General features: G+C 55.1%; 2 protein-coding genes across 8 annotated transcripts in view; one reads left to right on the top strand and one right to left on the bottom strand.

Moving 5' to 3' along the window:
• FAM131C (family with sequence similarity 131 member C) overlaps positions 1-5,735 on the top strand; it is a 14,285-nt gene extending 8,550 nt beyond the window's left edge. The window contains exons 3-7 of the mRNA XM_006023250.2: positions 229-264; positions 544-637; positions 3,577-3,759; positions 4,376-4,486; positions 5,130-5,735. Of these exons, the coding sequence (XP_006023312.1) occupies positions 229-264; positions 544-637; positions 3,577-3,759; positions 4,376-4,486; positions 5,130-5,479 (774 nt within the window). The 3' untranslated portion in view covers positions 5,480-5,735. The remainder of the gene's footprint in view (positions 1-228; positions 265-543; positions 638-3,576; positions 3,760-4,375; positions 4,487-5,129) is intronic.
• Positions 5,736-7,917: 2,182 nt separating this feature from the next.
• The window catches only part of LOC102380162 (chloride channel protein ClC-Kb), a 22,495-nt gene continuing 4,003 nt past the window's right edge, over positions 7,918-26,409 (bottom strand). For 2 of the 7 annotated variants that reach the window (XM_025203684.1, XM_025203681.1), the window contains exons 2-21: positions 23,954-24,105; positions 23,026-23,154; positions 22,479-22,607; positions 21,480-21,619; positions 19,887-19,964; positions 18,592-18,670; positions 16,879-17,004; positions 15,087-15,171; positions 14,181-14,282; positions 13,726-13,998; positions 13,570-13,654; positions 12,922-13,095; positions 12,351-12,420; positions 11,883-11,993; positions 11,436-11,649; positions 10,948-11,081; positions 10,037-10,143; positions 9,532-9,615; positions 8,372-8,458; positions 7,918-8,122 (exon numbers count right to left, since the gene is read on the bottom strand). In XM_025203684.1, the coding sequence (XP_025059469.1) occupies positions 8,075-8,122; positions 8,372-8,458; positions 9,532-9,615; positions 10,037-10,143; positions 10,948-11,081; positions 11,436-11,649; positions 11,883-11,993; positions 12,351-12,420; positions 12,922-13,095; positions 13,570-13,654; positions 13,726-13,998; positions 14,181-14,282; positions 15,087-15,171; positions 16,879-17,004; positions 18,592-18,670; positions 19,887-19,964; positions 21,480-21,619; positions 22,479-22,607; positions 23,026-23,154; positions 23,954-24,068 (2,370 nt within the window). In that variant the 5' untranslated portion in view covers positions 24,069-24,105 and the 3' untranslated portion in view covers positions 7,918-8,074. Of the gene's footprint in view, positions 8,123-8,371; positions 8,459-9,531; positions 9,616-10,036; positions 10,144-10,947; positions 11,082-11,435; positions 11,650-11,882; positions 11,994-12,350; positions 12,421-12,921; positions 13,096-13,569; positions 13,655-13,725; positions 13,999-14,180; positions 14,283-15,086; positions 15,172-16,878; positions 17,005-18,591; positions 18,671-19,886; positions 19,965-21,479; positions 21,620-22,478; positions 22,608-23,025; positions 23,155-23,722; positions 23,860-23,953; positions 24,198-24,227; positions 26,039-26,176; positions 26,404-26,409 lie in introns of those variants that run through there. The other 5 variants (XM_025203679.1, XM_025203683.1, XM_025203685.1 and 2 more) reach the window with 5 other exon arrangements.

Here is a 26,409-nt window from a genome sequence, read left to right as displayed (position 1 = left end):
TGGAGCTCCTGGTGGAGGAAGGCATCTGCCGTGCCCAGGAGTCTTATTCGGTGCTTCCTTGTGCTAAGTGCTACCCCCAGAAGTGACAAAACCCACCCTCCCCGGAGTGCTGCGGCAATCTCCGTCCCATAAAAGCCATGCAGGGGATGATGGAGGAGGGGGCACCTGCAGATGGGGCAGCTCTGGGACTGGCCATTATTTTAGGCGTTCTCCTCTGCTCTGTTTCAGGAAAACCAGATGGATTTCTGCTGGGACCCGTTGCAGGTGAGCGCAAGCTGGCTGCTCTTTGCCTCACTTGGTTTCCCGTGTCCAGACAAGCCTTAGGGGCACAGGGTGCTACTGTAAGAGGGGCAGCTCATACTGAGCTTTGATGGGAAGAAGTCGCCCCCAGGTACCATCAGTGCTTGGGGCTGCTGAGCCGTCTGGGGCTCCTTTAGCTCGGAGGTCTACAGGATTCCTCCGTCATTCCTGTCCCTCTGCATGGATGTGGCTAAGGCTGCTCAGAGCCCCCCCCGCCACCTTTACCGTCTCCTGTCTCTGCAGAAATGTTTCAAGACCTCCCATGGGATTCTCTCCAACTCCAAGTCGGGCTCCAGCACTTACAACGTCACGGCCCTGGCGACCTCCTCTCTGGTGGGTAGGTAAAGACCAGCCCTCCCGTCTTCCCGTCTTCTTCGTCTTTCTATCAGCGGAGCCCCAGCTGGAGACACTCGAGTCCCCCCTTGCCAGGTCTCGCTCCAAGGGGGTGAAACTCGGGGCTCCGAGCGTTTGAGAAAACTGTCTCGGGGACTCGCGGCGGGACTCTCATCATTCCCCATTTAAACAGAGCCCCCGGGAACGGTTTCGAGTCCTGTGCTGTCCCTGTTCAGACCTGGGTGGCATCCCGCCTGACTCCCTCCAAAGCCAATTTGCAAGGACCCTTGATATCTCAGAGGAACAGGCCTGGGAGAGCTCACGGGGCTGAGAAGAGCCAGGACTTGGCTCTAGGGAAGAGAAAAAGGATCATTATTGTGCCCAACCGCTGGTCACACAAGCCCTGCAGTCCTCCCAAAGGCTCTGATATGGGCTAACACACCTGAGATACACCTGAGTCTTGACTTGAATGTGCTAAAAGGCCTTAGTTTGGTCACTGCTTCGGCCTAAGGTTGGGGTTGGGGTGAATGCCATTGCCTAGAGCAGGGTTAGGGTTAGGGCCAGAGGAGTTTTGGTGCCCTGGGGTGTGGGTGCTGGGCACTGCGGAGGTTGATGTGGGCTGCTGGCACCCCACGGCAGGCTCCCCTCCAGCAGCCCATTGCATCGGCTCTACGGGGGCTGCCATTCGGGCATGCCTCTAAATCCCCCCCATAGTTATGGCTGGGGCTCCCTGCCTCCCTCCCTGTGTGGGTCCAGCCCAAGCAGAAGCAAGGCATGGGAGCCTGTCCCAAATTTGGACCCGGGCTCTCGCATGCCCGGTGAAGCCAGGGCAATTTTTCAGCTCCAGGATCTTCTCAGAGCAGTGCTGTCCACCAGCATAATTAATTGAGCAATGTGGAGATTAATAAAGTGTTTGTTTCCATGGAGACAGCAGTCACTAAGCTGTCTGGCCAGACTCCCTTTCCTCTGCGAAGCTCATGGTGCCCACGGCTGAGTGACAAATGCTCGGCTTTGGTGGCCACTGGGGAGGAAGCGGCCCTGGCAAATTGGGCAGAGAAGCAAGAAGGCTTTGGGGTGATTTGGTGGAAATGCCTCTCCCTCTGCCCACAAACCCTGAAAAAGCCCCAAATGTTCAGTTTTTCCCCAATGAACACAGAGTCCAGTGCAAGATGGCCACTCCGAGATTCACAACCCAGTACTGCCTCCCCAGGCGATTCTCCATCCCATCCCCGGCTCCTATCCTTATTGTCGAAGCAATGAATCCGGTGACCGCTCTGGCAAGGGAGACATCTCTGAGGTGTTGCATCCAGACAGAACCAAGCAGCAGCTATGGCCATGCAGCGTGTGCAAGTCTAGTCAGGAGCTAGAAATGGAGGGTGTGGGGGACCCAGAGAGAGAGACAGGGTGTGTCTACACATGCACTTTAAGGCTCATTTGCCTATTTTAATGCACATTAAAGTGTCACTAAAAAAACATGCTTTTTAATTAATGTGCATTAAAATAGACTAATGCACATTAAGCAGCACTTTAAAACCACGCTCTTTAGTTAATGCACATTTGCCTAGTACCTCACAATGGATTTAATTAACTAAAGCACGTTAATGCACGTGTCGATGCACCCAGTGAGAGATGCGCACACAACTTTTTAGAGCCCCATCCCAGCTCTGCGTGGGACATGGCCTTCCCGGAGGTAGAGTCAGTGCTTTATACCCAGCATAGCCAAATCCCCAAGCTTTGTCAGACCCCTTCCTGATGGGGCCTTGACTGCCTTTTCCAGAATCAGACCCAAAGCAGGGAAAGTGGACCTGAAAATGAACTTCTTCATTCCCTAAGGATGCTCCAAGATCACTCGGTGGGGCTGGCATGTTTGCAGCACGTGTGATGAAGCCAGCTCTAAAACAGGTGGTTGCCACTTGTGCCAACATAAGGCCTGATCCCTAGCAGGCACCTCACTGGCTTCAATGGGCTTTGGGGCAGCCCCTTGGTGACCTGCCTCCCAAAGCTGCAGGGGTTTTCACCCCGGATCCAGCCCAAATCGCTGAGGACAGCAAAGTACCAAAAGCAGGTACCTACTCCAATTCTGATGTGGGTCTGGCTGGTCCTATTAGATGTATGTGAGGATTGGACCCCTACTTGTTAAGTGTGGTGACTTTGTAGCTGCTGGTTTAGGCATAATGAGTTTGATAGGCCTCAGTGTCATTCCTGATGGACTGCTGTCCCCAGTGCCAAAAGGATCACCCCCTCCATGGCAGTATCTGACCCTCTTGGTAGCAACCTCAGTAGAAAAGCAAAGCCATGGGATGGGAGAGCTCTGGAGCCTGAACTTTCTTGTCTCCAGGACGTGGGTGAAGTGTCCAGTCTTGTCATTGCAATGCTGTACCTGATCTGGGGCTCCATATGCTCTCATCAGAGCATCCCGAGGAGTTTCCTTCCCATGGCCGTCACTCCAGCCCCTCCCACCAGTGCTTAATTCACTCCTAAAAAGAAAGGGACATTTTCTATGGTGAAATGTAGCATCGCTCTGCGTGGAATGACCACGTCTAGTGCCACTCGAATGTCGCTGTTTGCTGGGCTTTATTGAGGGCAGCTAAGGCTTGCATGTGAGTGCCATAGAAATGTACCCTCCGTGAGAGGCAGTGTTTGCCAGCGAAGTGTCCGGTAATTCTCTGTTCAATGAGACGTGCCAAAGCAAAGCTGGGAGGCTCCGGGGAAAATGCCTAAAAGCATCATCCATACTGAAAGAGTGGCAAGAAGAGGCCGTGTGGGGCTGGAGGGATGGGGTGCTGCTGCAGGGAGATATTAAACCATGGTGCACTTGCCATCCAGAAAGGAAGCCAGACTGTAATACAGATGGTTCCTCCCACGCCCAGTGTTAGTGCAATCGGTCCAGGAGCTCCCAACCTTGCCTGCTTCCATCGAGCTCACCCCATGTCTCTGCTCTAGGGTTGGTCCAAACCATCAAGGATCACATCACCAAGCCCACAGCCATGGCCCGGGGCCGGGTGGCTCACCTCATCGAGTGGAAAGGCTGGAGTGCCCCGCAGTCGGGCTGGGAGCCATCGCTGCCAGACGAAGACCAGTATTCCTACCTCACCGATGAGCTGAAGGAGGCACGATTTGCAGCAGGTAGACGGGGAGTCGCGGGCAAGGCAGCTGCAGACCCCCCCAGCAGGTAGCTGCCAGGAAAGCGACAAGTCCGGCAATGCCTGTGTCTCCCCGCAGATCCAGGGCTTGTCCTGAAGAGTTCCCTAATTTGACCGGGGTAACTGGGTATGTAATCAAGCAGGGTGGGGGGTGAACAGCGGGCTGGCCACGCTGCTATGTCATGACTACCAAAACCGGTATGCATTAACCAGGCTAGCCCAATGGGCTGCCTAGGGCGGGCAGGACCTAAAAGCTTAGACCTTCTTGTCTAGCCACGGAGACCCCCTGCACTAGGATAGGAACAGGTGATCCCATCCCAGGGTTTCTTGGAGCTTCCTCTGGAGCTGGTGATGTTGCTCACTGCTGGAGACAGGACATGAGGTGGATGGAGCATGGTTTGAGCCAGCCTGGTAGCACTGATGGACCCTGTGGGTTTACCAGGGAAAAGCCACATGCGCCTCTTGGTTACTCTACAATTGATCCAGGCTGAGACTGATTCCAGTGGAATGGTTCCCTGGGACAACCACAGTGAGAGCCTGGCCTGGCTTCTCTCCCATCCCCTCTTCACCTGCATTGGGTTTCCTGTGGTCCCGTCCAGGTGTAGCGGAGCAATTTGCCATCACCGAAGCCACCCTGAGTGCTTGGTCCTCGCTAGATGATGACGAAATCAACTATGGGGGCAGCTCCCAGGATGTCATACAGCTTCCAGGTACCTCCTCCCTGCTCTGTTGGGATCAGGCTGCAATGTTGCTGGTGCCCCCATTCAGAAGTCATCTCCCCTGCAAATGCTGATCGGGTCCCTTCCAGCACTGATTGCAAAGCATGCAAACCCAGAGCCCTCGGGAAGGGCTGCAGTCCCTTGTCAGCTCCCCTCGCTCTGGGAGCAGCAGAAATAGGCCCAGCTGCCACACTTTGTGTGTTGTGGCACTGGTGTGCAACAGATTCTGGCTGGGATCTCGATGCCCCACGCACTGGTGTCTTGCACCAGAAACCATCTGGCCGTGGCCCTGTGTAGCGTCTTCCAAGAGGCTGTCTAGGACATCACAGACTCCTCTTTGACTAGCCAGCTCTGCCTCCCTGGGGTTTCTTCCACAAAGCCAATGACAGCTGTAGCATTGGGACAGGATCAGGGCCCAGATGTACCGAACACCCTGAGCTGCATTGGGAGGGCGCTGGGGTGCACAGCACCTCTGAGAATCGGGGTCTCGGGATGGGCGCCCAGAATCAGTAGCTGCCAAAACAGTTGCTGGCCTTGGGGTGCTTCTGTCTCAGGGCCCTGCAAGTTGAGAGTCTCCTTTACCCTGCTGAGTCTCTAACAACCTCCCCCCATCTCAAAATACCTTTGCTTGCAGACCTGGAGGGCATCTACCTACAGGAAAAGATGCTGCCCAGTCCCCAGGCGATCAGCAGCCCGCAGCTAGAAGGCATCCTGCCAGCTTTCTGCCCCTCCACGTGCACGTCCCCACCACCCCGGGGACACCCCACGGCAGACGAGTGGAACTCAAGCCTCCCCTCCCTGGGGGCTCTGCCCTGTGGCTCCCCCCACGCCAGGAGCTCCCAGCTAGGAAGCATGGAGAAGGAGCCGGCCAGCTCAGCCAGAGAGCAGGAGAGCGCGAGCAGCACCCTCCAGCAGCACCTCACCAGCTCCCTCCGCTACGTGGACAGCAGCTCCCTCTCGGAGGATGAAGTGTTTTATAACTAGATGCTCCCTCCCCGCTCTCCCCAGCGCAGGAGCGAGCGGACAGGGCTGGGGCAGCAGGGAGATCTTCCGCTCAGATCACTCGCGCCCGTTCAGCCCCGGCTTCCTGGAGACTTGCAGAAGCAGCCGCCTCTGGGTTCACCGTGGTGTGTGGGGAGAAGGCCCCCGCAGCAGTGACTGTCTAGACAGAGGATGGCAGGGAAGAGGCTGTCTCACTGCGCCTCGTCTAGTCCTCCAGAGCAGGCCACATCTGGACTGATGCCACACACACCACAGCTGAGGCTCTGATTTGTTTCCGAGGCCACTGGTCTGCATTAAGTGTCACTGATGCAAGAACGAGGGGGGTGGCAGACACAGCCGGGCTCCCTCGAGGGCTGGGAAGCGCCCAAAAGGCATCCTCTTCCCTGTGCATTTGATACCTGCTCTGCAGCTGCAGCCGTCTGTCCTAGGATCTTCCAGCGTGTGTGTGTGGCTTATGCACCAATGCTTTGGTTTCTTGTCTCTGTGTAGCTCAGACAAGCTCCTGGCAGGTTTAAATACAGGCCCATCCCCAGGCTCCTCAGCCTGCCCTGTTGCAAAGAGGCATTCGGCTCCATCTAACCCTTGGCACTGGTGGCTTTGGCAAGGTGCAAGCATGAGCTGGCTAGGAGGAGGGAATCAGCCTGAGTTTCAAAGGTTGTTAGACCCCCGTGTCCCATTTCACTCCAGTAGCAACCAGGCTTCGACCTTCCTGGGGCTTCTTTGCAAAGCCCAGCCTAAAGGCGAATGGCAGGCAAGCTGGTTACACTGGTTCCTGCCTCTCGATGGTCTTCAAATGCCAGGCATGTGCCAGCGATGGCATCCAGGAGCTTGGAGCTGCTTGAGGAGGGTCTGCAGGAATGGCCCTGCCCTCCTCACCAGGCTATAGCATCCCCGTTTGAGGATATGGTCACAATATGGTTGTGCCTGGTCTGTGCCCCGCAGCATGGTGATCTACCACCATCACTGTGCACATTGGGCTCTGTGCACTATCACTGTGCACATCTGCCTAGGTGTCTCGTGCTGTGCATGGACCCTACTGTCCCACACTAGGTCCCTACCCTGCTCTCTCTGCGGGAGAGAGAGGAAATGGGTTAGATGGGAACCCCAAACTACCTTAGGGAGTTGGGGAATAACTGATAATATTCAGCTGATGTGAAGGAGGCATCTTGATGCTGACACCTGCAATAGGACCCGGGTGGAGGGCGACATCCCTTGCAGACTCCCAGCCTCTGAAGAGGACACCTTAAATCTGGGACTTTAAAGAAAGCTACTTGCAGGGATGTTCTTCCTGCAGCTGAGCATAACGTATGGCTGTGCATCCTCTGCCGCCCCAGAGCATCGCCCGAATGCCTCCGTCCTTGGCCAGACACTGTACAGTGCAACACAGCCGACACGTCTGCTTTCCCAGTGAGCTGTGTAACCTCCCAGCTGGTTTCTCTCGTGCTGCCTGGAGATGGATCTTGTGCGCCTTAGCAACGCTCCCTGCAGCGGCGAGGGGAGCGGGCCCCCGGGGACAGGCGGGGTTGCTGCAGCGGCTGTGACGTCTTTTCCTCCCTATGTTCTGTATCCTTGGAGAAATTAAAGTGATCGATGAGATCTGCATGTGCCTGGCTTTGTCTCTGATCCAATGCACCCCGGGACTGGAAACAATGGGCTTCAGCGGAGGCAGTCGCATTGCTATGGGCATAACCCCCCAGCCGCAGCATTTCCTCCGGGGGCTGGCGGGAAGTCCTCAGGCCTGCATATCGCTCGACTTGGGCTCGGGCAGCTAGTCACTGGATCGCATGGGGACAGCAGCTTTAGCCCAGGGATGCTATGGGAGAAGGAGATGCCTATAGACACATCGTGCCCCCTAACTGCCTCTCTCTACACCAATGTTGGCAGTCTATGGGCCGGAGTGATTTTATCCAGCCCACAATGCTTGAATATTGTTAGTTGTTGGGGAGCGAGGGGTTTCGGTGACACTGTGGAGAAGGGAGAGCCCCACGTACCAAGGGAGCCGGGTGGCGGGGGGCAACCGTGGCAGCCAAGTCAGAGCAGTGACTGGGGTTGCCCATTGCTCCTAAAGGATGTCGCCCTCTGCTCTAGAAACCGGTGATATCTGGACCCTGGACTTTCTGTACCAAACGAACAAGGGAAAAGCACTCCAGGGATTAAGTAGTGAGCTCTTACTTTTAGTGGGTCTAGAGGGTGACAGCAGCCCCAAGCCCCTGTGTCCCAAGCATGTGTCCCCCTGTTACAGCCATGGTAGCCTGGACTTGCCCTCTGCATTGACTGCTCATCCTGACGTAGTGCACTATTGCTATCACGGGTGAGGGCTGGGCTCTCAGGGGCAAAGAGCTACAGGCACATCTGCTATCACATGCATGGCTCCTGCCCTGAGCCTGGGGCAGGAGCAGGAAGGAAAGGCAAGCTTTGAGGAACACTTTAATGTACAAGAAATGTTTTTGGGGGAGCAAGCTATGTGGTCTCCTTCCAGCACTGGATCTGTGTCTATCCCCGGCCCTGCTCGTTGCTGCAGGGATGGGGGGCAGGCAGGGCACAGGGAGCAGGCTGTTCTCCAAGGCTCATAGTCTCTCACTTGGCTGTCTTCGGATTTGCCAGATCTTCAATCGCCTTCTTCACCTGCAGGAGAAATCAGCCGGTGTGCAAGGCTCCTGGCAGGCGTGCGGTCTGTTCTCACCCCCACCATCTGAGCTGGGGAATGAATGACGCCCCCACCCCACTTGCAGAAGGGAGGGTCATTCAGCCACTTTGCCCACACCCTCTCCTTGCCCAAGACAGGATGGGGCCTGGGGCCTCTGCACATCCCCCTGCTCCCTGGACACCACCCCAGCCCCAGCTGTCCTGATTCCCCTCGGGCAGAGCCCATACCTCGCTCCTTGAGACAGCCCCGATGACTCTCCCCAGGGAGGTGACGAAGACACGCTGCAGATTCAGCAGCTCAAACAGGTGGTGGGTCTGCAAGAAGGGGGGAGGTTGCAGGGGGAGGTTGCAGGGGTGAGGAAGCTGTGTCCCATGAATGGGGTTGCAGGAGGCAGCTGCTGGCAACTGGACTCAAAAGTCCCAAGCTCTTATTTTTGCAAGGTGGGCTTCCTTCCCCCTTGCAAAAGGCTTTGACCTCCTCGGTGGAAGGGGTGTCATTCGCCCAGCCAGGCAGGACGAGAGGCCTGTGTGTCTATGCCCCCAGGATCCAGAGGGTGCTTCTACACAGAGGGAGCCCAAATCATCTGCACCCTCTCCAGACATCTCCCATGGGGCGGTCTCCTCCCCCCTCACCATCCCTTGCCCTGTGGCATCTCTCCCCCTGTGCAATGGGGTGACTTGGATTTGGTAGCCCAGGGCATCTGTTTGGAACGGATTTGGACAACTTCACTGGACAAGGAGGGATAAAGGCTCCCTGCTCTGCCCTGCCAAAATTCCCGGCAGAGAAGGCAACTCTGCAGTACCCACCACCCGACACTAGATGCCGGCCTCCCTGCATGTGAGTGCCCAGGGGAAGAAACACAAGCCAGACTAACTCCGGCTGGTACCGAGTGCCCCCCATCAGCACATCTCACAGCACTGTGTAAAGGGGAGCGGGCTGGAACAGGACGTGGAGATAGGCATGGGCAGGGGAGCTTGCTTCTGTGCTGAGTGTGTCTCCCTATGTGTTTTAGCCTGCTGTTCCCCACCATGAGTCCGGGCCACACGCACACCCGTCTGCAAGTGAAGCAGCCCTGAATGCACGCCGTGTCGACCTGGGGAGACAGCTGCTAGGAACTGCTCGGTGAACACGTTAGCACTAAGCATCTCCAGGAAGAGCATGCACAGGGACCTGGCTTCACCAGCATCCCAGTGCCTCGGGGTGGGTTGTCAGGGCTGGAGTAAAGCAAGTGTCTACCTGTGGATATCGTGGAGCTTTTCCACCCCAGCTGCGGTGGCTCCTGGCTGCAGCTGGAGACCATGATCAGGGTAATAGCCAGGGCAGTCCCACCCCTCCCCTGGCTGGGCCCAGCGCCGCATGTCCCAAAGCCCCTTTCCGGTGTGGTTACCTGGTGCAGAGAGGTGCAAGGGGACAGCTGGAACGTGATGGGGTTGATGGTGCAGTTTTCTCCTAGTGTCCCGCTGCAGAGAGCCTGTAAGGGAGGGAAACAGAGGCAGAGGGGTGCTGTCTCGAACAAGCAGGGTGCTTGTGCACAGTGCCCGCAGCTGCATTTCCAACCTCTCCAATGCCAGGTAGGGAGCAATCCTACACAGGCTATGGAAAGGGGCTAGACACAACCAGGAAGCCTTGATGAGGACACTACCATGGGACATGCAGGCACCCCTCCTACAGCAGAGGCTCTTCCTGCCCAGGAAACCTCCCAGCCCCCTCCTCTGGATCCTTGCTCATCAGCCTTGATTGCTCTCCAAGGTCTGCACCTTCTCCATGCCATCAGCCCATCCCAACCGGATACTCACTCAGCCTCTTTAGTAATGGGGGCAATGGTAGCCGCTTCCTTAAGGATCTCTCCCCTGCAGAGCTGGGAGCAAGGGAGACAAGGGCTCTGGGCTTACCTTGTCCTTCTCCCCAGCCTCCTGGGAAGACAGCTTGGCATCCTCGTGGGTCTGGAGGAACTTGACCAGCTCAGATCGTGGTACTGTGCCCACCAGCAACAAGGACTCTGGGGATGAAGGAGGGGAAAGATGGGAGAGGACTCTGCACAGGCAGTGGACGGGTGGTTCAGACCCCTTACACCATTGCAGCAGCAACTCCTTTCCTCGGTGACCCTACAGCTAAGGGGAAACACCAGCCATTTCCAAGGCAATTGTCTCAACCCAGTGGTGTGTCCAACCCAGGCAGCGGGTCTGACCCAGTCATCGCCCAGACCTGCAGAAGTCGGGCAGCCGCAATGCTCAGCTCCTGCATCTGGAGCTGAAACCATAGACGAAATAGGGCTGGAAGGATCCTCAAGAGGTCATGGGGTGCAACCCCCTGCTTGTGACAGGATGATCCCCATCTAAACCATCTCGTCTTTGTCTAACCTGCCCGTAGGACCTGCCAGAGCTAGTGACACCACTGCCTCCCTAGGCATCTTCTCCGGTGCATCACCGCCCTCACAACTAGGAAGTTCATCCTATTCATAGATTGTTAGGGGCTGGAAGGGACCTTGCAGATCATCGGGTCCAGCCTCCTATTATCCCACCTCAATCTCCCTTTTTACAATTTAAGCCCATTACTTCTTGTCCTGTCCCACACGGACACAGAGAATAGTCACCCTCCTCTTTACAACACTTCTTTTTTGGTATTTGAAGAAATAATCCTGTTTTTTCCAACATTTCCTCATATCATAGACAAAAAGAAAAAGGGAAGTGGAAGGAAGAAGGGATTAAAGCCCTGGGGAGGGGGTTAGAGAGGAGAATGAACAGCCCCAGGAGGACGGGGACAGCCGGGGATGTCATCGGGGACACGGCCCCACCTCTGGTACCTGCGCTTTCCACGATGGGGTACTCCAAGTCATCCGTAGAAGTCACGACTTGGAGGATCTCCTCAAAAGTGGCCCCCTTGGGCAGGACAGCAAAATCAGTGTTCATGAACTGGTCGGTGGTCACGCGGTAGGAGCTGGAGGAGGAAGGGCCGAAGGTCAGAGAGGGAAAGGACAGTTCTCTCCATGAACCCTGCGCTGAGGTCCCTTGGCCTGCCAGCACCTCCTGGGTGCGGTGAGCCAGAGGCAGACTGATGTGAAGGCTTGGTGGTCCTTACCATGTCCAGCCAAGCTAAGGATGGTCCTTGTACCACCGCCCTGCCCCTACACCCGGCACAGGGTGGTCACCGCACCACAGCAGGGCTTGGTTTCCAACCCCCATCCCCTTTGGCTCCAGCTTGCCTTGCCACCCACCCACCAGGCCAACATAGCTCCCCTCCAAAATCCACCCGGCGGTAGCACAGTCTCCCAAAGGAGAGAGGAGGCCTCACTCAATGTGCCTGCTCCTGATCCGGGGCAAATAGGGCAGCTTCTTCACTATGATGGTGCCGTCGTAGAAGGAGGGCTGGAACTTCTGGGCAATAGCGTTAGCAATGAGCACGGCCAGGATGACGGGCAGGATGTGGGCAATCTGCCCCGTGACCTCAAAGACCAGCAAGGCGGTGGAAATGGTGTGAGTGACGGAGCCTGAGAACGCTGCTGCCCCTGGCAAGAAGACAAGAAAACAGGCAATGACCTCTTGCTATGGCCCAGCTCTCAGATGGGTGAGGTCTTCTGCCTCAACCAGATCTAAGGTAGCCAGGGCCCAGGGCTTTGCAGAAGCTACAGGTCCAACCCCTGAACTCCTGCATTTGCAAGTGTAGTGTCTGCAGCCTCATTCGTTACCTCCTACTCCCTAGCAAGGGCTCAGAACAGGAGTTCACACACTGCAGACTCACCAGCCAGCGCGTACCCTCCAGGAATGATGGGGTTAGCGGCGCCGTCTAATTTGATGCCATGGGGGAAGAGAAAGGCCACCACTTCCCCAATCAAACGCCCAATTCCAGCACCTGGACAAAGAGTCAGAGCTGAAATCAAACCATGCCCAGCCTGTAGGTCTATAGTGGGTCCAGAGTGGGGCAGAAGCTCAAATGCACAGATCGACAGCCAATTGTACATCCCACCGGGGCAGGAACCTGAGCTCACGGGGCTGCAAATGGGCCTTGCTGGGATTTCTCTCTCAAGACCTTCCTGCAGAGTGAGCCTTGGAGAGCTGAGGGACTCCACCAGCCTCTCTCTGCAGAGGAGATGCACGAGCTGCTCCAGCTGGCTGTCCGTATGCCCAGTTGCGGTAATGGGTTCAATAAGATGCTCTGGGCAGGCTCGGCTGCAGAAATGGTTCTCCTCCCAGGGTGACACAGACTCACCGTACACAAAGATCGGCATGAAGTACCCAGCTGGCATTGGCAAGGTAGTGGCCAAGATCAACATCCAGAACTTGAAAACCAAAGACAAGAGGGAGAAAGAGTGAAGGAGACATCACAAGGTGGCCCTCCCTCCCTTCCCCAGGAGGTGCAGCTCGGGGCACCTGGAAGGAAGTCTTCTCCTGGCCTGGGCTGCAAGGGCTGTGCTGAGCTGGTCTCAAAGCCTTTCTGGGTCTCAGGACCAAGCGTGAGACAGGTGGGCACCGCAGGAGCTGCCAGCCAGGCTTCCTCTCAATCCACACAGGGTTTTCCCTAACCATAACCAGACTAGGGCTTTCCCCCAGGGAAGGCTGCATTGCCATCACAGCTTTCAGCGAGCTAGTTCATGCACAAGTGGCAGCCACACCAGGCCAGCCCACTGTTCAATGCATGCTAACAGATGCTGCTTCTTGGGTGGGTTTTGCAGTCTTCACTGAGCTCTGCTCTAGCAACTGCACTGCTCCCAGGACCTCCACCAGCTCATCCAAAATTACCTCCGGTAGGTCTGCCCTGCATTGCTGCCCACCCTGCCTACCTTCATCACTATAAAAATCACCAAGCTGCCATAGATGGTGATGTTAGGGTCCCACCACTCCATCCAGAGGTTTTCTGGGTCAACTTGGAGAGGCCTGGCCAGCGAGGCATTCTGGGAAAGGACACCCCAGGTCTGGTTGTCAAAGAAGCAGGAGAGATACTCCTTCATGGTGAGCTGGGGAGGAAGGAAGGAAGGAAGGAGGTCTCACTAGCAGAGACAATGAATGCATCCCCCACAGGCCCACCTCCTCTTGGCCGCCACAGCTGTCCTCAGAGACGCGGCCTGATTCTGCTGCCAGCTGCCTTCAAGGGTAACTCAATGGACATCTGTGGCATTGCTCATGTGTAAAATTGGCCCCAGCCCGAAACACTTACAGTCATATCAAGACTGGGATACCAGCTTCAGGGCCAGTGCTGGCTTCAGAGGGAGCTCAGGGCAGACAAAGATGACATAGGAAGTGGGACGAGCAATTTGCAGAGAGGGACTGGAAGTGTAGCCAAGCTTAGGAAGAAAGTCTAAGTGAAGCCACATGTGGAGAAGGGGCCAGATTCCCTCTCCAAGGTGTGGACAGGAACACCCTGGTGTGGGCAACTCCATCCCCAGTGATCAGAGGACACACAGGACCCGGAGGGGTAGCTCAGGACTTACCCTGGAAGCCATGAACTGCCCCAGGCTGGGCGGGAAGGTGATGGAGGACAGCAGGAGGGCCACCAAGGCAGAGTACACCGGCTTGCTGAAAGAGGCAGGTCAGTCACACACACATCACACAGCCCTTCCCCAACCGCTCTTGCTCTGGACTGTCACCTCAGAGGTCCCTGAAGGTTGATGCCTATGATGTTCATGCTCCCTTCTCCCCTCAGCAGGGGCTGGCAGCCAGCAAAGGTGTCAGGGAAGGGGCAGTTTCCTCTTCCAGCTGCAGCAGGGAGGGGAGCCCACCTTCGCCATGGGGCAGGGAGCATGGGGAGTCCAGCTGGAAGCAGAAGGAAGAGCACTCCAGGGTGCGGATGGGTCTCCGCTGCCTGCCGGGCACAAGGGACCTTGGATAGGACCAAGAGGCAGCCAGATGCTGTGCTAATTCTGGGGGGATAAGGACCAGGCTGTGCATCCAGTGCAGCAGAGCGGGTCGGGAGGTTGGCAGGATGAAGAGAGGGCAGGGGAGATCTTTGGCTATACGCACACAGAGCTATCCACATGTCTCCAAGCACACCCACCAGCCCACTGCACTGAGCTGTAAAAAGCCCTCCCTCCAGCATGCCTACTCCGTTGCCATCAGCCAGGCAGTGAGCTTGTTCCTCCGGATGTATCCCAGGAGCCAGCGCTGACAGAAGAGATACGCACAGCTTATAATCCCACAGATCACCCTGTGGAGAAGTGAGAAGGGAGGTGAGAGGGGCTAGGTCTCCCTCTTGCCTCTGCATCCTTCCAGACAGCCCCATGTGGGCATTCAGGGGTCATTAATTATCACCAGGCATAGTCATTAACATTGCAGAGCAGGGAAGGGACAGCTCAGGCTGGTGTCGTGGTGCACACGCACAAGAAGGCAAATCGAGGTGGTCCCAGCCACTAATTCTGACATTTCCTAATTGTCTAGCATGTGACTTTGCAACCCATCTCTCCACGTCAGACCCAGGGACACATCCCGGGGTGGGGATACAGCGTTACTCCAACACCATTTTCAAGGGAGATGAGGGAAGTTACTTCCAAGCTGGAAGGAGTCAAAATTAAGTCAGGAGCTGAGGATTTGGGCCATGAATATTTACAACACATTGGCTCGTGGGGCTCGTTGTGTTGGTTAGTGCAGGGTCAGGTGGACTGAGTCGCTCCAAGGTGATCGCTTGTGCTCTGGGAACATAAAGAGGCCAGGGACAGAGGTCTTGCTAGGCTTGGCTAATAACATCCATCCAGCACTTGAACACCCCTCATCACCGGGCATCAGAGCACCCCACATCCTTCGAGGTACTATCCTCCCCGTGAGGCTGCTGCTTGTTTTAGAGATGAGGAACTGAGGCCAAAAAAGTGACTGGCCCACCACAGTGGTAGGACCTCAACCCAGGTGTCCTAAATCCCAGGACACTTAAGGATCTGCTTGACCTTCCTCCTCTTAAAGGCAACATCTTTGCCCTGAGCAAAGGCAAAGCAGCAGCCGAGACCGGACCTGCTCTTACCCAAGAATCATGAAGAAGAATATCTCCGGGAGGTCAAAGGGGAAATCGATCTTAAAGTTGGTCTTGAAGGGAGCCATGATGGTTTCTGGGAGAAGGGAAGAGTCACAAGTCATTACCAGCGAGAGCACAGGGTGATTCAACACTATATATTAGTCGGTTAGCATGGGGCGATGGCCAGGAGTGGAGGAGCGGGGTGTATGACTCCGGTGCCAGACCCAGCCTGGTTTCCACGAGTGGTCACTCGGAAGATGCGGCATTCCCACGGGCTCCCAGGAAAGGAGACACGATGTAGAGGACAGCAGCAGTGCAGGGACCAGGGGTTCCTAGATTTCATAGACGTTAGGGGCTGGAAGGGAGATCGTCGGGTCCAGCCCCCGCCCCACCATAAGCGGGAAGTCAGCTGGGATCAAGCGACCCCAGCAAGAAATATATCCACCTGGGGTGATGCACCTGACACAGCTCTGGGCTGCAGAGTCTGGGGTCCTGCTAGGAAGTACCTTGCCCAGGACCAAAACCAGCAGCATTCTGCATCTCAAATGCACTCCACTGCGGTCTCAGGCCTGGCTTCTCCCAGCCACGCAGCACTACCAGCACATCTCAGCCCCGGCCTGTGGCCCCAAGGCCACTAATCACACCAAATGGCTATGCCACAAGCAAACATCCATTAGAGCCTGGGCTGACAGGCTGCCAAAGCCATTTATGCTTCAGTGCAGCAGACCGTCAGAGGTTGCGCGTCTCATTTAATCTTCCCTTTGTTTGTCTGCAGTCCCCTCGGCTGACACCACGGGAGTCTATCGATTTTTTCCAGCGCGGCCGTGTCTGAAATTGCACCCCCGGTGTTCAGAACAAGATGTGATAGACCAAGATCCTTTCACCAGCATCCAAGTCATCAAAGACACAGCGTGGCCTATTAAAGAGCTGATTTTTAGCTGGGTGCAGAAGGGTTACGCAGGCTAAACCTCAGCAGTCTGCTTTCAAAGACTAGCATCTTTTTCTGGATTGTCCTGGAAAAAGAGATGAATCCTTTTCCCAGAAAAATAAAACACACTGGTGATACTTGACTCATAAGTAGGCTAGGCCAAGGTATAGCCAGGGCCTGACAAACTATACCCGCAGACGTGCAAGGGAATCATCCTACCACGGCTGAAACGCAGGTGGAGCACGGCGGAGGGTTAATGGCATACAAAAAAAAAGCCACGCACAACACATCAGGAGAAAGGGCCGAGGGCAGTAATAAGACAAAAATGTTATTAGCTGAGACAGAAGTGAGCCAAAGCACTGGATTTTTCCCTGCAGCATCTCTACAATCCCTTGCCCCCTTGGCAAAGTTTCCAGAGGTCTCTGACTCCTTTTCCACTGCTGCGGTTGAATTAATGAATAGGGCCCGCCTGATCTGACTGCCAAGTGAATCAGCAGGATGCATCCATGCTGGATAACTTTATCCCCTGATGTCCTATCAAACCCCCCATGAGCTATCTCACCTCCATGCCAGCCCTGCTTCTTTCATGAGAGGAGGCAGGACCACAACGCAGGGGGTATGGCTATTATACAGCAGCTCCTTAAGGGAAAGCGCTTGAGGATTTAGCAGGGATTAAATCAGCTGGGTTCGACCGAAATTTAGGGGAATCCTACACAATTACTGTAAATCACTTTAGCGGCATAAACAATCCCACTGGTGGCTCACAGCCATCCTGTGCCTGACTGGTACAGCCTGTCCCCCCACCACCACCCCCTTGTCATTGCCAGCCGTGGCACCCTCGCCTTGCCATGCAGCTGCCGCCGTCCTCTTTACCTTGATCGTTGTTGAAGACGGCCAGGAGGCGGAACATGAAGGCCCCGCAGGTGGCTGAGAAGAAGCCCCTCCAATAGTCCCTGACAGCAAAGTGAGAAGACACCACCTCAATGCTGAACAGCACCCCTGGGTAAAAGCAGGTCTCTGGTTACTACGGTGGTACCGGGCATACCTCTACGGTGCTAATGGTACAAGATACCTACTGGGCACATCTACGCGTGCACATTTACTGCGCAGTTACCAAGATTCCTGCACAGTACCAGTGTGCATCTACAAGTGCACATCTGTCCTGTGCAGTAAATAGAGCAACTCATGCCAACTTGGGCGCAAATTTGATACCTGCATCAAAAATGTATGTCTAATTAGTTATTGCACAGTAATGCACGTGTAGATGCTTTACTGCGCAACAACGCTCTGTGTGTGTGTGTGTGTGTGTGTGTGGACTGACTTGGGACTAATTTTAGTCCCAAGTCAGTCCACACACAGCATTAATGCACTTTAATGCCTGAACGTGTAGATGCCGGCCTGTTTCCATTTACTGTGCAGTGACTTTAAGCCAGTGTAAAAGCACGTGTAGACACTCCCATTGTGAGTTAGATGCATCCAGGAGCTGGGGACATCTCAGACAGAGCTGTGTGCTCCTGCCTGCACACTGCACCCTAGGGAAGGTGTACAGGCTCCCAAAGGGTCCTAGTTGCTTGTTCATGGGGACAAGATCTCAGCATGGGGATAAAGCCTTTATGAGAGTGTTAAAATGCCCCCGTGGAAAACATGGAAGATTCTCCACTGTCCTAATGACACATTTTGCCTGGCCTGATTTGCCAGTCATGCTGCCTGTTAGGTGGCTACAAAGAAGTCACTTCTTAGCAGGGAGGGAAGCGAGCTATCAGTGGACTAGTACGGATACATATGTCTAGGGTGGCTGAGTGGACTATCCAGATTTATTGCCATTTGGATAGGAAGACCTGGCAATACAGTGGACAAGCTAAAACATAGGAGCTAAAGCAAGGAGAGGTGGATCTGGCTGGTGGTTGGTAGCCAGGAGAGCATGAAAGGCAGGGGATCTTGCCAGCCATGGTGCAGGGGGCTTGGGTAGGAGAGTGGTTGGGCTCTGGATGCAACAGTCAGAGAGGGAGGGACAGACAGACAGAGTCCATGATTCAGATGACAGGCCACATGCAGTAGAGGAAGAAGCTGAACAGAGAGGAGCCCGACTTATACCATGTAGGTGTTCTTAGGTGGACGTGTTTTTACTGAGACCTTGTGCTAGTGAAAGTAAAGAGGCATTGCATTGAGAAACCCTTACAAAGCAGACCCGTCTGCCTGCTTCTCCCTCTCATGCATCCCCCAAGGAGTTATACCGGTCACCAGAGCAGTCACAAGGCTGGGCCTCTCCAAAAATGCGTGCTTCAGCGACTGGGGAGCGGTCAGGTCTGGGAATTTAGGGCAGATGGGCTCTAAAGGGGGAACAACCAGCTCGTGCCTAGACAGTGCAAGCAAGGCAAGAGAATTGCAGCCTACCCAAGCCATGGGAAGCTTAAGAGCATCTAGGTCCAGCATAGTGAGTCCCAAACACCACGGCTGGGTGCGTAGCCATTGGGGGAGCCGCACCAGGGCTGTATCAGTCCCGTTTTATCATTTGCAGAGTGGAAGTCTTTGACTGTTCCCTTCTGAAATTTAGGTTATTGCACATCACGCCTGGGAGACTCTTACCGCTAATGGGCGCCCCAAAGACAGTCGAGACCCCAACAGCAGCTCCTGCCACCAGCATTTCATTCTGCTTGCTTTTATTCTGGAAAGAGGGGGACAACACACACAGAAGAGAGCTGTTTGGCCTCCGACTTTAGCCCCAAGGGAGAATCACAACTGCACTGCCCGAGGGCTTGTTCATCTAGTAGTTGGACTCATTTTTTTTTTTAATTTTAATTTAAATAAAATATATTTTCCTTTAGCGATTGATAGCCAATATCAAGGCTTAAACTAACTACCCAAATCTATTAAAATATTTAAATATAGCAGAATATTCAAGCAGTGTATGTTTCCTACCGATGTTTTAAAGAATAGCAAACCAGCAGACAAGGAGAAGTCCTTGGTTAAGCACTTGGAACCAGAGTCACTGAAGAGAGAAACCAGGGTTTGCTAGCTGGGGACTTTTTGGCAGATACAGAGAGACTAAAGTCATTTCAGTTTGGCTCAGTTGCAGCGGCAGGACCTCGAGAAGGCCCTCGTCCCCCTCCCTTACCTTTGACCAGTTGGGGTGTTCCTCGCGGTTTGGGGGCAATGTGCCTTGTAGCTGCACGATAGGGCTGTATCTATAGGTTTAGGAACAGGTCAGACACAAGCACTAGTACGGGGTGATTTGGATAGGGATGCCTCAAGCAGGGGGTTGGACTAGATGTGACCTCCTGAGGTCCCTTCCAGCCCTATGATCCTATGATAACGTGTTTATTCAAAGTTTAGAAACCAGTTACGAGTCAGAAAAAAAACCCAAGAAAGCTTCTTTTCCATTTCCAGTCTACGAATATAAGCTAGCTGGGAAAGGCTGAGATCTCCCAACTCTAAACTCTTGAAGCACGCGGGGACTGGAAACAACCAGCTGAATTCACTGATGACAAATAATATTGACTTTGTTTAATGCATGCATTCATCTGAAATGCAAACGTTTGACAGACCTTTTTATACCTTCAACCCGTTTTCAACAAGAAATGCCTTCGCTGCTGGTGTTTTGCATGTTTCATTGCATACTGATTTTCATTCCAAGTGGCTTGACAAAAATCAGGTGGGGGGATTAATAAAAATGCCATTCCTTATTTCCAAAGGCATAATAACGCATCACAACTAAGAATGTCAATACATGTCTGTTAAACTAAATAACCGCTAAAATATGCATATGAGATGCAAATCAACACATCAGCCTGGTAGCTGAAGAGAAGTCTTGGGGAGCGGGCATGATGCCCCGAGTTTCCCCTTCCCCCATCAACAGGGTGCTGCCCCGGTCTTGGCCTTACCTCGTACTCCCCGATGACTGAAGTCCGAATCTTTCCCAAATAGGCAGCCATGATGCTGGAAATGTGGACGAAGGGACCCTGGAGGAGAAGGGGCGTGGGACTCTGAATGCTTTGCCGAAAGAGCAATGGTCTGAAAATCAGGAGTTTCAGTTCGGAGAAACGGCCAAAAGCCCGACAGCCAAGTTTAGCCTCGGTGTAAGCGGCTGACGTCGGTGCAGTTGGAGCAACAGGTATGAACTTGGCCCCAGCGATCGTCTGAACTTCTCTGGGCAAGGGTGTGAGCTGGAAAGCCCATGAGAGCCGACCCTCTCCAGAGATTATCTGGTACCTTGTGCTGCAATGAATCAACAAATCCATGTGCCATAGCGCCGCACGGCGAACGCCAGGCACCAGGACCATCCAGCTCACACGGGCCCCCAAGGGAGCACACCTAGCACCCTTGCACTCCCTGCCATGCGAAAGGAGAAGGCAGCACACCTGCCAGTAGTGGCAAGACCTTCACGCTCCCTACATCACAGTCACTAGAGGGAACCAATGCTCCCTCCCGTGTGCCTGCAAAGCCTGCAGCTGGGCATTGCGGAGCTATTCCTAGGGGCGTTCCCACCACCCCGCCGAGGGGGACCATAGTAACACTTTCTTATTTTTAAATGAACACCTCCAGCACATGTCTGACTTCAGCTTAGGGTCAAATCAGTTCATGCTTTACCCTCAGCTGCTTACAACTCCTCCCGCAGTGAAACGTATGGGCGCAGGCCGCCGAGGGAGGTCCTTCTCACTGCAGGGATTGCTAACACGCAAGCTTCAGGGATGCTCTGGTGAACCGGGTTCACAGGAGATGCAGCGCTAGGGCAAAAAGCTGCTTTAAGGCTGGCAAATGGCTGCACGCACACATCGGGCATTCGAGGGTTAGAAGTGCTACAGACATGCTGTAATCATTCCCAAACAGGGCTTTCTGAAATTAAGGGGAAAGCTGCAGTTAACGGCAGCCAAAACAAATGTAGACAGCCGGGGAAGCTGGGCCCTTTGCAAAATGGCTTTTATTTTAACACACGCCAAGGCAAAACTAGACCTCTAGGCACTAAGCTGTACTCATTCTAGCTCGGGAACCAGAATTAGGAGAGCTCTATTCGTATGACCCTGCCTCCAGGCTAATTATTGTGCTATGAATCACAGCCTATTAGCCCAGGTCTACACATGTCCCATCTCTCATTGGGCTCCGAAGCCGCTGGGGTGACTCGAACCAGAGGGCTCCCCCAGCTATCAGGCTCCCTTCCCGGGCCGTGACTTGGAAGCAGATGCTCAGCTGATGTAAATCCTCAGGGCCCCTCTGAAGTGAGAGGAGCTGCACGACTTGCCCCGGCTGGGGTGGGCTCCCATTCCCTGGACATCCCCACATCTCTACATCTCCACATCTCACCCACAATTTGGAAAATTTCTTTGCAGCAACTCTGTTGTCTGGCCCGGTCTCCTTGCCATACCTTCACGCTAACCCTGACAGTGGACGAACCACTCCATGGTAGCACTCCACAGTTGCCAGCCCTATATCCACCCCTCCATCCCCACCAGCTGTGAAGCTGGTCTGGAGACACTCACGACTTTGCCGAGGAAGATGGTGCTCCCAGCGGCCAAGGTGCAGGTCATCCCCACCACCTTGGCTCCGAAGTTCTTGATGGCCAGGTAGTCCTCCAGCATGACCCCGGTGAGAATGGTCTTGAGCTCCGGGATGCCAGAGCCTGGAAAAGCCCAGAAATGGGGGACACATCAGAGCACATCTGGGTGCCACACAGTGATCCAAACCTAAAGGAAATGAAGGTGGCAACATCTGGGTCTCCACTTCTGCATTTCCAGGGCAAGTCCTAGCTAGGGCCTGATGCCAACAAGGTCAAGGGTGTATTCTGAGCAGGACACTTGCAGTTCAGACCAGAGGCCATTAGATTGCCCAAAGGCAGACAGAAGGGCTGGCTCTACCCAAGAAGTCTTCAGTTTTATCTGGTTTCCAAGAGTGGAAAAGAGGTATCTGCTGCTTGCAAGGAGGCTAAGGGGTTTTGTCCCCAGTTGGTGGTTTGTGCCAGTGGAAATCCTGATTACCAGTCCCAGAGAGTCAAGTTCTCTGTTTACGCACTAAGCCCATACACGGGACAGCTGAAGCTATGCAAACTGCTACCTGCTGCCTTGCCAGTGCCCCAAACTCCTGACCCTTGCGGGATATGAAGGGAGTTGAGTCTCCAGTGGTCCTTGGGGTGTCCTGGACTCCCATCAGCCCATGCCCCACAGAAAGATGTTCAACCATTTAAGGAGCTTGTAGGCAAGCAGCAGGTCATCACCTGTCCCTGAGCTAATGGCTCTTTTTTTGCAACTGAAATAGTTTCTAAGAAGATACTCTTGATCCGTCTAGTGCTTGTTCAGCCATGACACCTGGTCTCTCTGCCGAGCTGAGCAGCTAGAGGTCCACTTCATGCCAACCGCAGGAAGGTTTCCTGGGATATGGGCACTGGTCGTGAGCTTCTTCCATTGTGCAGGCCAGCTCGTTAGCAGATCAGTCTGCTCATAGCCCCCCACGGGCAGCCTCCAGCTGCGGAGCATCACACTCACCTCCCGAATGCGGAGTGATGCTCTGTGCATAGCCAGTGGAGAAAGCAACCAGGGCAATGGGGTACATGGTCCAGGACAGGTACTTCAGCACTAAGTAATCCCCCAGCTCTTGGTAAAGCCACCTGTGTGCTGAAAAATAAGCATAGGCAAACAGGGGCATAGAAATGCACATGGGCATGGGCCAGTGACATATCCCAGCCGTGCGGCTCATCTGGTAGCTTGCACCCCTCCCTGCTGGGACCCGCTGAGGTCCATCTACTCTGATACCCCACCTACAACACCCTGGGACCATCACGGGGCAGTCCAGCCTAGTGTGGACCCCTCTGGGTGTCCACGCAACCACATCTTTCCCCCAGGCATCCGCACTTGCTTCCAGCACTCGATTCCCATTGCCCAGTGTGGCGCACCAGCTAAAACAGGCAGGTCTGTACTGCGGTGCCGTCCCCATGAAACCCACGTGGCATTTGCCGAGGGTCAGCGGCAGGAAAGCAGCCCAGGTGTCCTGGCTCACTAGCACAGAGTCGTGAGCCCCCCCACCTGTAGTTACCATTCAGCAACGTGTTGATGGTGAAATCCATGACGAAGCTGATCATGGCCATTATCACCCCTAGAGCGAAGAGGAAGTACCAGTCCTCGCCGACGCGGAAGAGCTGGCGCTTCACGCAGTCCAGGCAGCCTGCAAGGGGGGCATGGGGGTCACATCCACCCCACCACGGTCAGCTCCAGGGGCCTCAGGGATGGCAGGAGCACAAAGACGCGTTGCAGCCAGCTCAATTATTAACCATGGAGCAGCAAGTGCCCCCGAGGGGCAGCTTCATTATGGCTGAAATATTCCACGGAGGTTTCTGAGATTCCTTCCCAGACCAGCTGATCCCATTGAGACCAACCCTGCTGCTGACCCCGCTCCCCACCCCCTGCCTTGGGTTGTATAGAGCTCTTTGGGAAGTCAAACATCCAGGGAACGGTGGAAACGGGCTCTGTACAAATTGGCAGGGCCCGCTGGAAAGACCAGGTGGAGGTATTTTTTAAATGCTGTTCAAGTCCAAAGCAATGGCTTGGGGCCACATCCTCGCCATCTGAGCTCCGGTGAGTCCCCTGGGAGCAGCAAAGACACAGCACGGACAGGGTTATAGGGACAGGTGCTTTGCACAGCCGTCGGCAGCTGTTTCAGGTTACGGGTGGGGATGACCCAGGAGCTAGCCCCCAGACACCATCACTGCAGCTGCTGCTTCTCCCCACCTCACCTGGAGAAGCCCCCACTGCCAAACGCCGCTGAAACCCCCGGGCCGTGGCTCCGCTAGCTGTAGTTGCTGCCCCCTGACTTAGAAGATCAAGGACCATCAGGGCAATTAGGAAGCTGATGTTGTGGGGGGGGTCACATCTGCGGTTGAAGGGAATAGGGTCTCCTGTCCTACCTGGGTTAGATGACCCCGATGGCCTCTTTCAGTGCTGTCAGGCAGCATTCACGCTCTTACCTTGGACTCTCCTGCGGGTCTTTGGCCACGGCCTCCAGATTTCATTGAGTATGAGGATCCTCTCCTCCTCCTTAGCCACATCGTGCTCCCTCCGGTCCAGCCCCTCTGTTGCCATGGGCTAGTGATGCCTCCACACCACGAGCAGCAAGTCCCTGCATGGACGGGAGGAGGCACGTTCGAGTGGTTGCACTGTGGCAGGTGCCAGCCCAGGGCTTCGTGGCTGCAAGGGGCTGTGTGAGAGGAGCTGCATCGCGGAGGGGGAAAGGGCTCTTACTAGGCCTGTTTCACTAGCAGTGTTCAGCGACCAGGACACCCGCAAGCACCTGCCACTGTTCCCCTGGGAGCCAGGCCTTGTTGGATGAACTACATGAGGTGTCTGGTGTCTTCGCCCCCTCTACCCTCAGCCCAGGCCCCTGGGCTTTCCTAGGGCTGGTATTTACCCCCTCCCCACCTTCAGCCTGGCCTCAGTGGTGGAAGGAGCCTGCCCCTCATCCCAACCAAACTCCCTGTGTAGTCATAGCATCCAGAGCCTTGGAGCTGGACGGGACCTCCAGACATCACATCTAGTCCAACCCCTACCAGGCCTATCCAGCCCACCCTAAACAAATCCAGCCTCTTAGTAAAACAGCCATCAACCCCGACATGACACAAGGCATCACACCCAAACCTGCCACAGGGCAAGCAGGGGGGCCACGGCAGCCAATGTCCCGTTTGTGGAAAAGGTGGTTAATGTACACTCGAGAGATCCCAGGTAGAGAACATGCCCCGGGCGGCCCAACCTGTTGACTCCAGCTCATTTCAAACCCCAGCCCTACTCCCTTGCCCATACCTCCAAAGGGGCTGAAATTCAGCCGGGCACCCAGGCACCTTGGGTTGTCCTTAGCAAGAAGAACAAGACACCCCCTGACCCCAAACAGCAAAGGGGAGCTGCCAGCAAAAATACGCAGCCCTGAGGGATTCTGGAAAGCTGCGTAGGGGAAAGATCCTGCCCCCGATAAAGCCCTACTGCACTAATAATAGCAGAGGTTGGCCAGCCAGCTGGAACACGTGCGGCCCGAGCAGGTCACCTTGGAGGGCCTGCCTTGCCGACGCCTCTCCAGTAGAGCGAGACCCACTGCACGTGGCCTCCTGGCTCCATCCGCCATGGCTTTGCTCTGGCAATAGTTCTCCAGCGGGGCTGGAGCCAGAAGGCCTCCCCCTGCCCCGCTGCTAAACCCCTGCATGCAATAAGTGTGGCTGATGCATCCCTGGACCAGCAAGGGGGCCAGAGCCCAGCCTGGTAATAGGAGTCATGCCCCACACACACGAGCCCCTGCAGGAGGGAGCTGGGTGGGAGCAACCAAAGGGAGGGCATGGACAACATCATCCCAAAACAGCATGATACCCTGGCCTCCCGGGCTCCCTGACTAATGCACTGCCCCGCTGCATTCAAGGAGATGGAAGCACCGGTAACAGCAAGCAAAGGTAGCCCCATTGATTTCCTCAGTAGAGAAAAGCCATCGTGGCTCAGATTGAGCCCCTGGAGATGCTTGCTGCTCTTGTTTAATCCAAACGGGTTTCACCTGATCCCTACCCCAGGCACCACCCTTCAATGCATGCCCTGGCCTCTCCATCCAGGACCCTCCGGGGTACAGCTGGCACCCCACAGACAGGCCCTTGAGACTGCAGGACCCTGTCTTGGCAAGGGGAGAGCGGCTCTTGGGATGGGCCGGGGGAGCTTGCAGTGAAGACAAAAGGCAGGTTTGCAACTAGCCGGAGCCGCGGGCCATTTGGGGTCCTCATAGGCAGAGGCTTGGCGAGCAGCGGGCAAGCAGCGGGGTAGTCGGGAGGACGAGCTGATGGGAGATGTTCCCTCCAGGTGTTTCTGCCCTGGGAAGTGGCTTAGCATAGCAAGAAAATATCCCAGGCACGTTCAGGTTTTCATTCAAGAGACTCTAAAATGTATTCCTTTTTTTTTTTATTCTGAAAAAACTCAGACTTGAGTTGATCTTTGCTGGAACAATGATTGCACTGCCTCAGTATTTCTTGGCAAGGGGAAATCATTTCTCACCCAGCTGCTAGCTCGGGTCTAGCGAAAGGGGACCTCTGGGGATCAGAAAGAGAGGAGAGTCCACAGCATGGAAATGCACCATGTGTCCCAGCCCCCACCCCACAGGGACACACACCGAGAAGCACCATCTCACCGCCTCCTACCTGCCCCCTCCTGTCTCTTGGCCCCAGTACCTGTTTGCTGAAGCAGGTTGGGCTTGGCGCAGGGCACGGGGGTAGCAGCCCTGAGCCCTGGGGAGAGCTCCCAGGGGTCTGGAGTGACCAAGACACAGAAGGACTCTGGCTTTAGGATGATACTGCCAGACAAGACCCCCCTGCCCTCTTCTTTTAGCAGACTGGGCTCCAGGACTAGCTGCATGGAGGGTGAGCATCCCCAAATGAGTCCCTCTCAGCCCTCTCTAAGGGAA

The sequence above is a fragment of the Alligator sinensis genome, unplaced genomic scaffold (assembly GCF_000455745.1).
Source record: "Alligator sinensis unplaced genomic scaffold, ASM45574v1 scaffold512_1, whole genome shotgun sequence".
NCBI classification, from domain to species: Eukaryota; Metazoa; Chordata; order Crocodylia; family Alligatoridae; genus Alligator; species Alligator sinensis.
The sequence above is the reverse complement of the archived record's forward strand: the minus strand, read 5'-3'. Positions and strand labels throughout refer to the sequence as shown.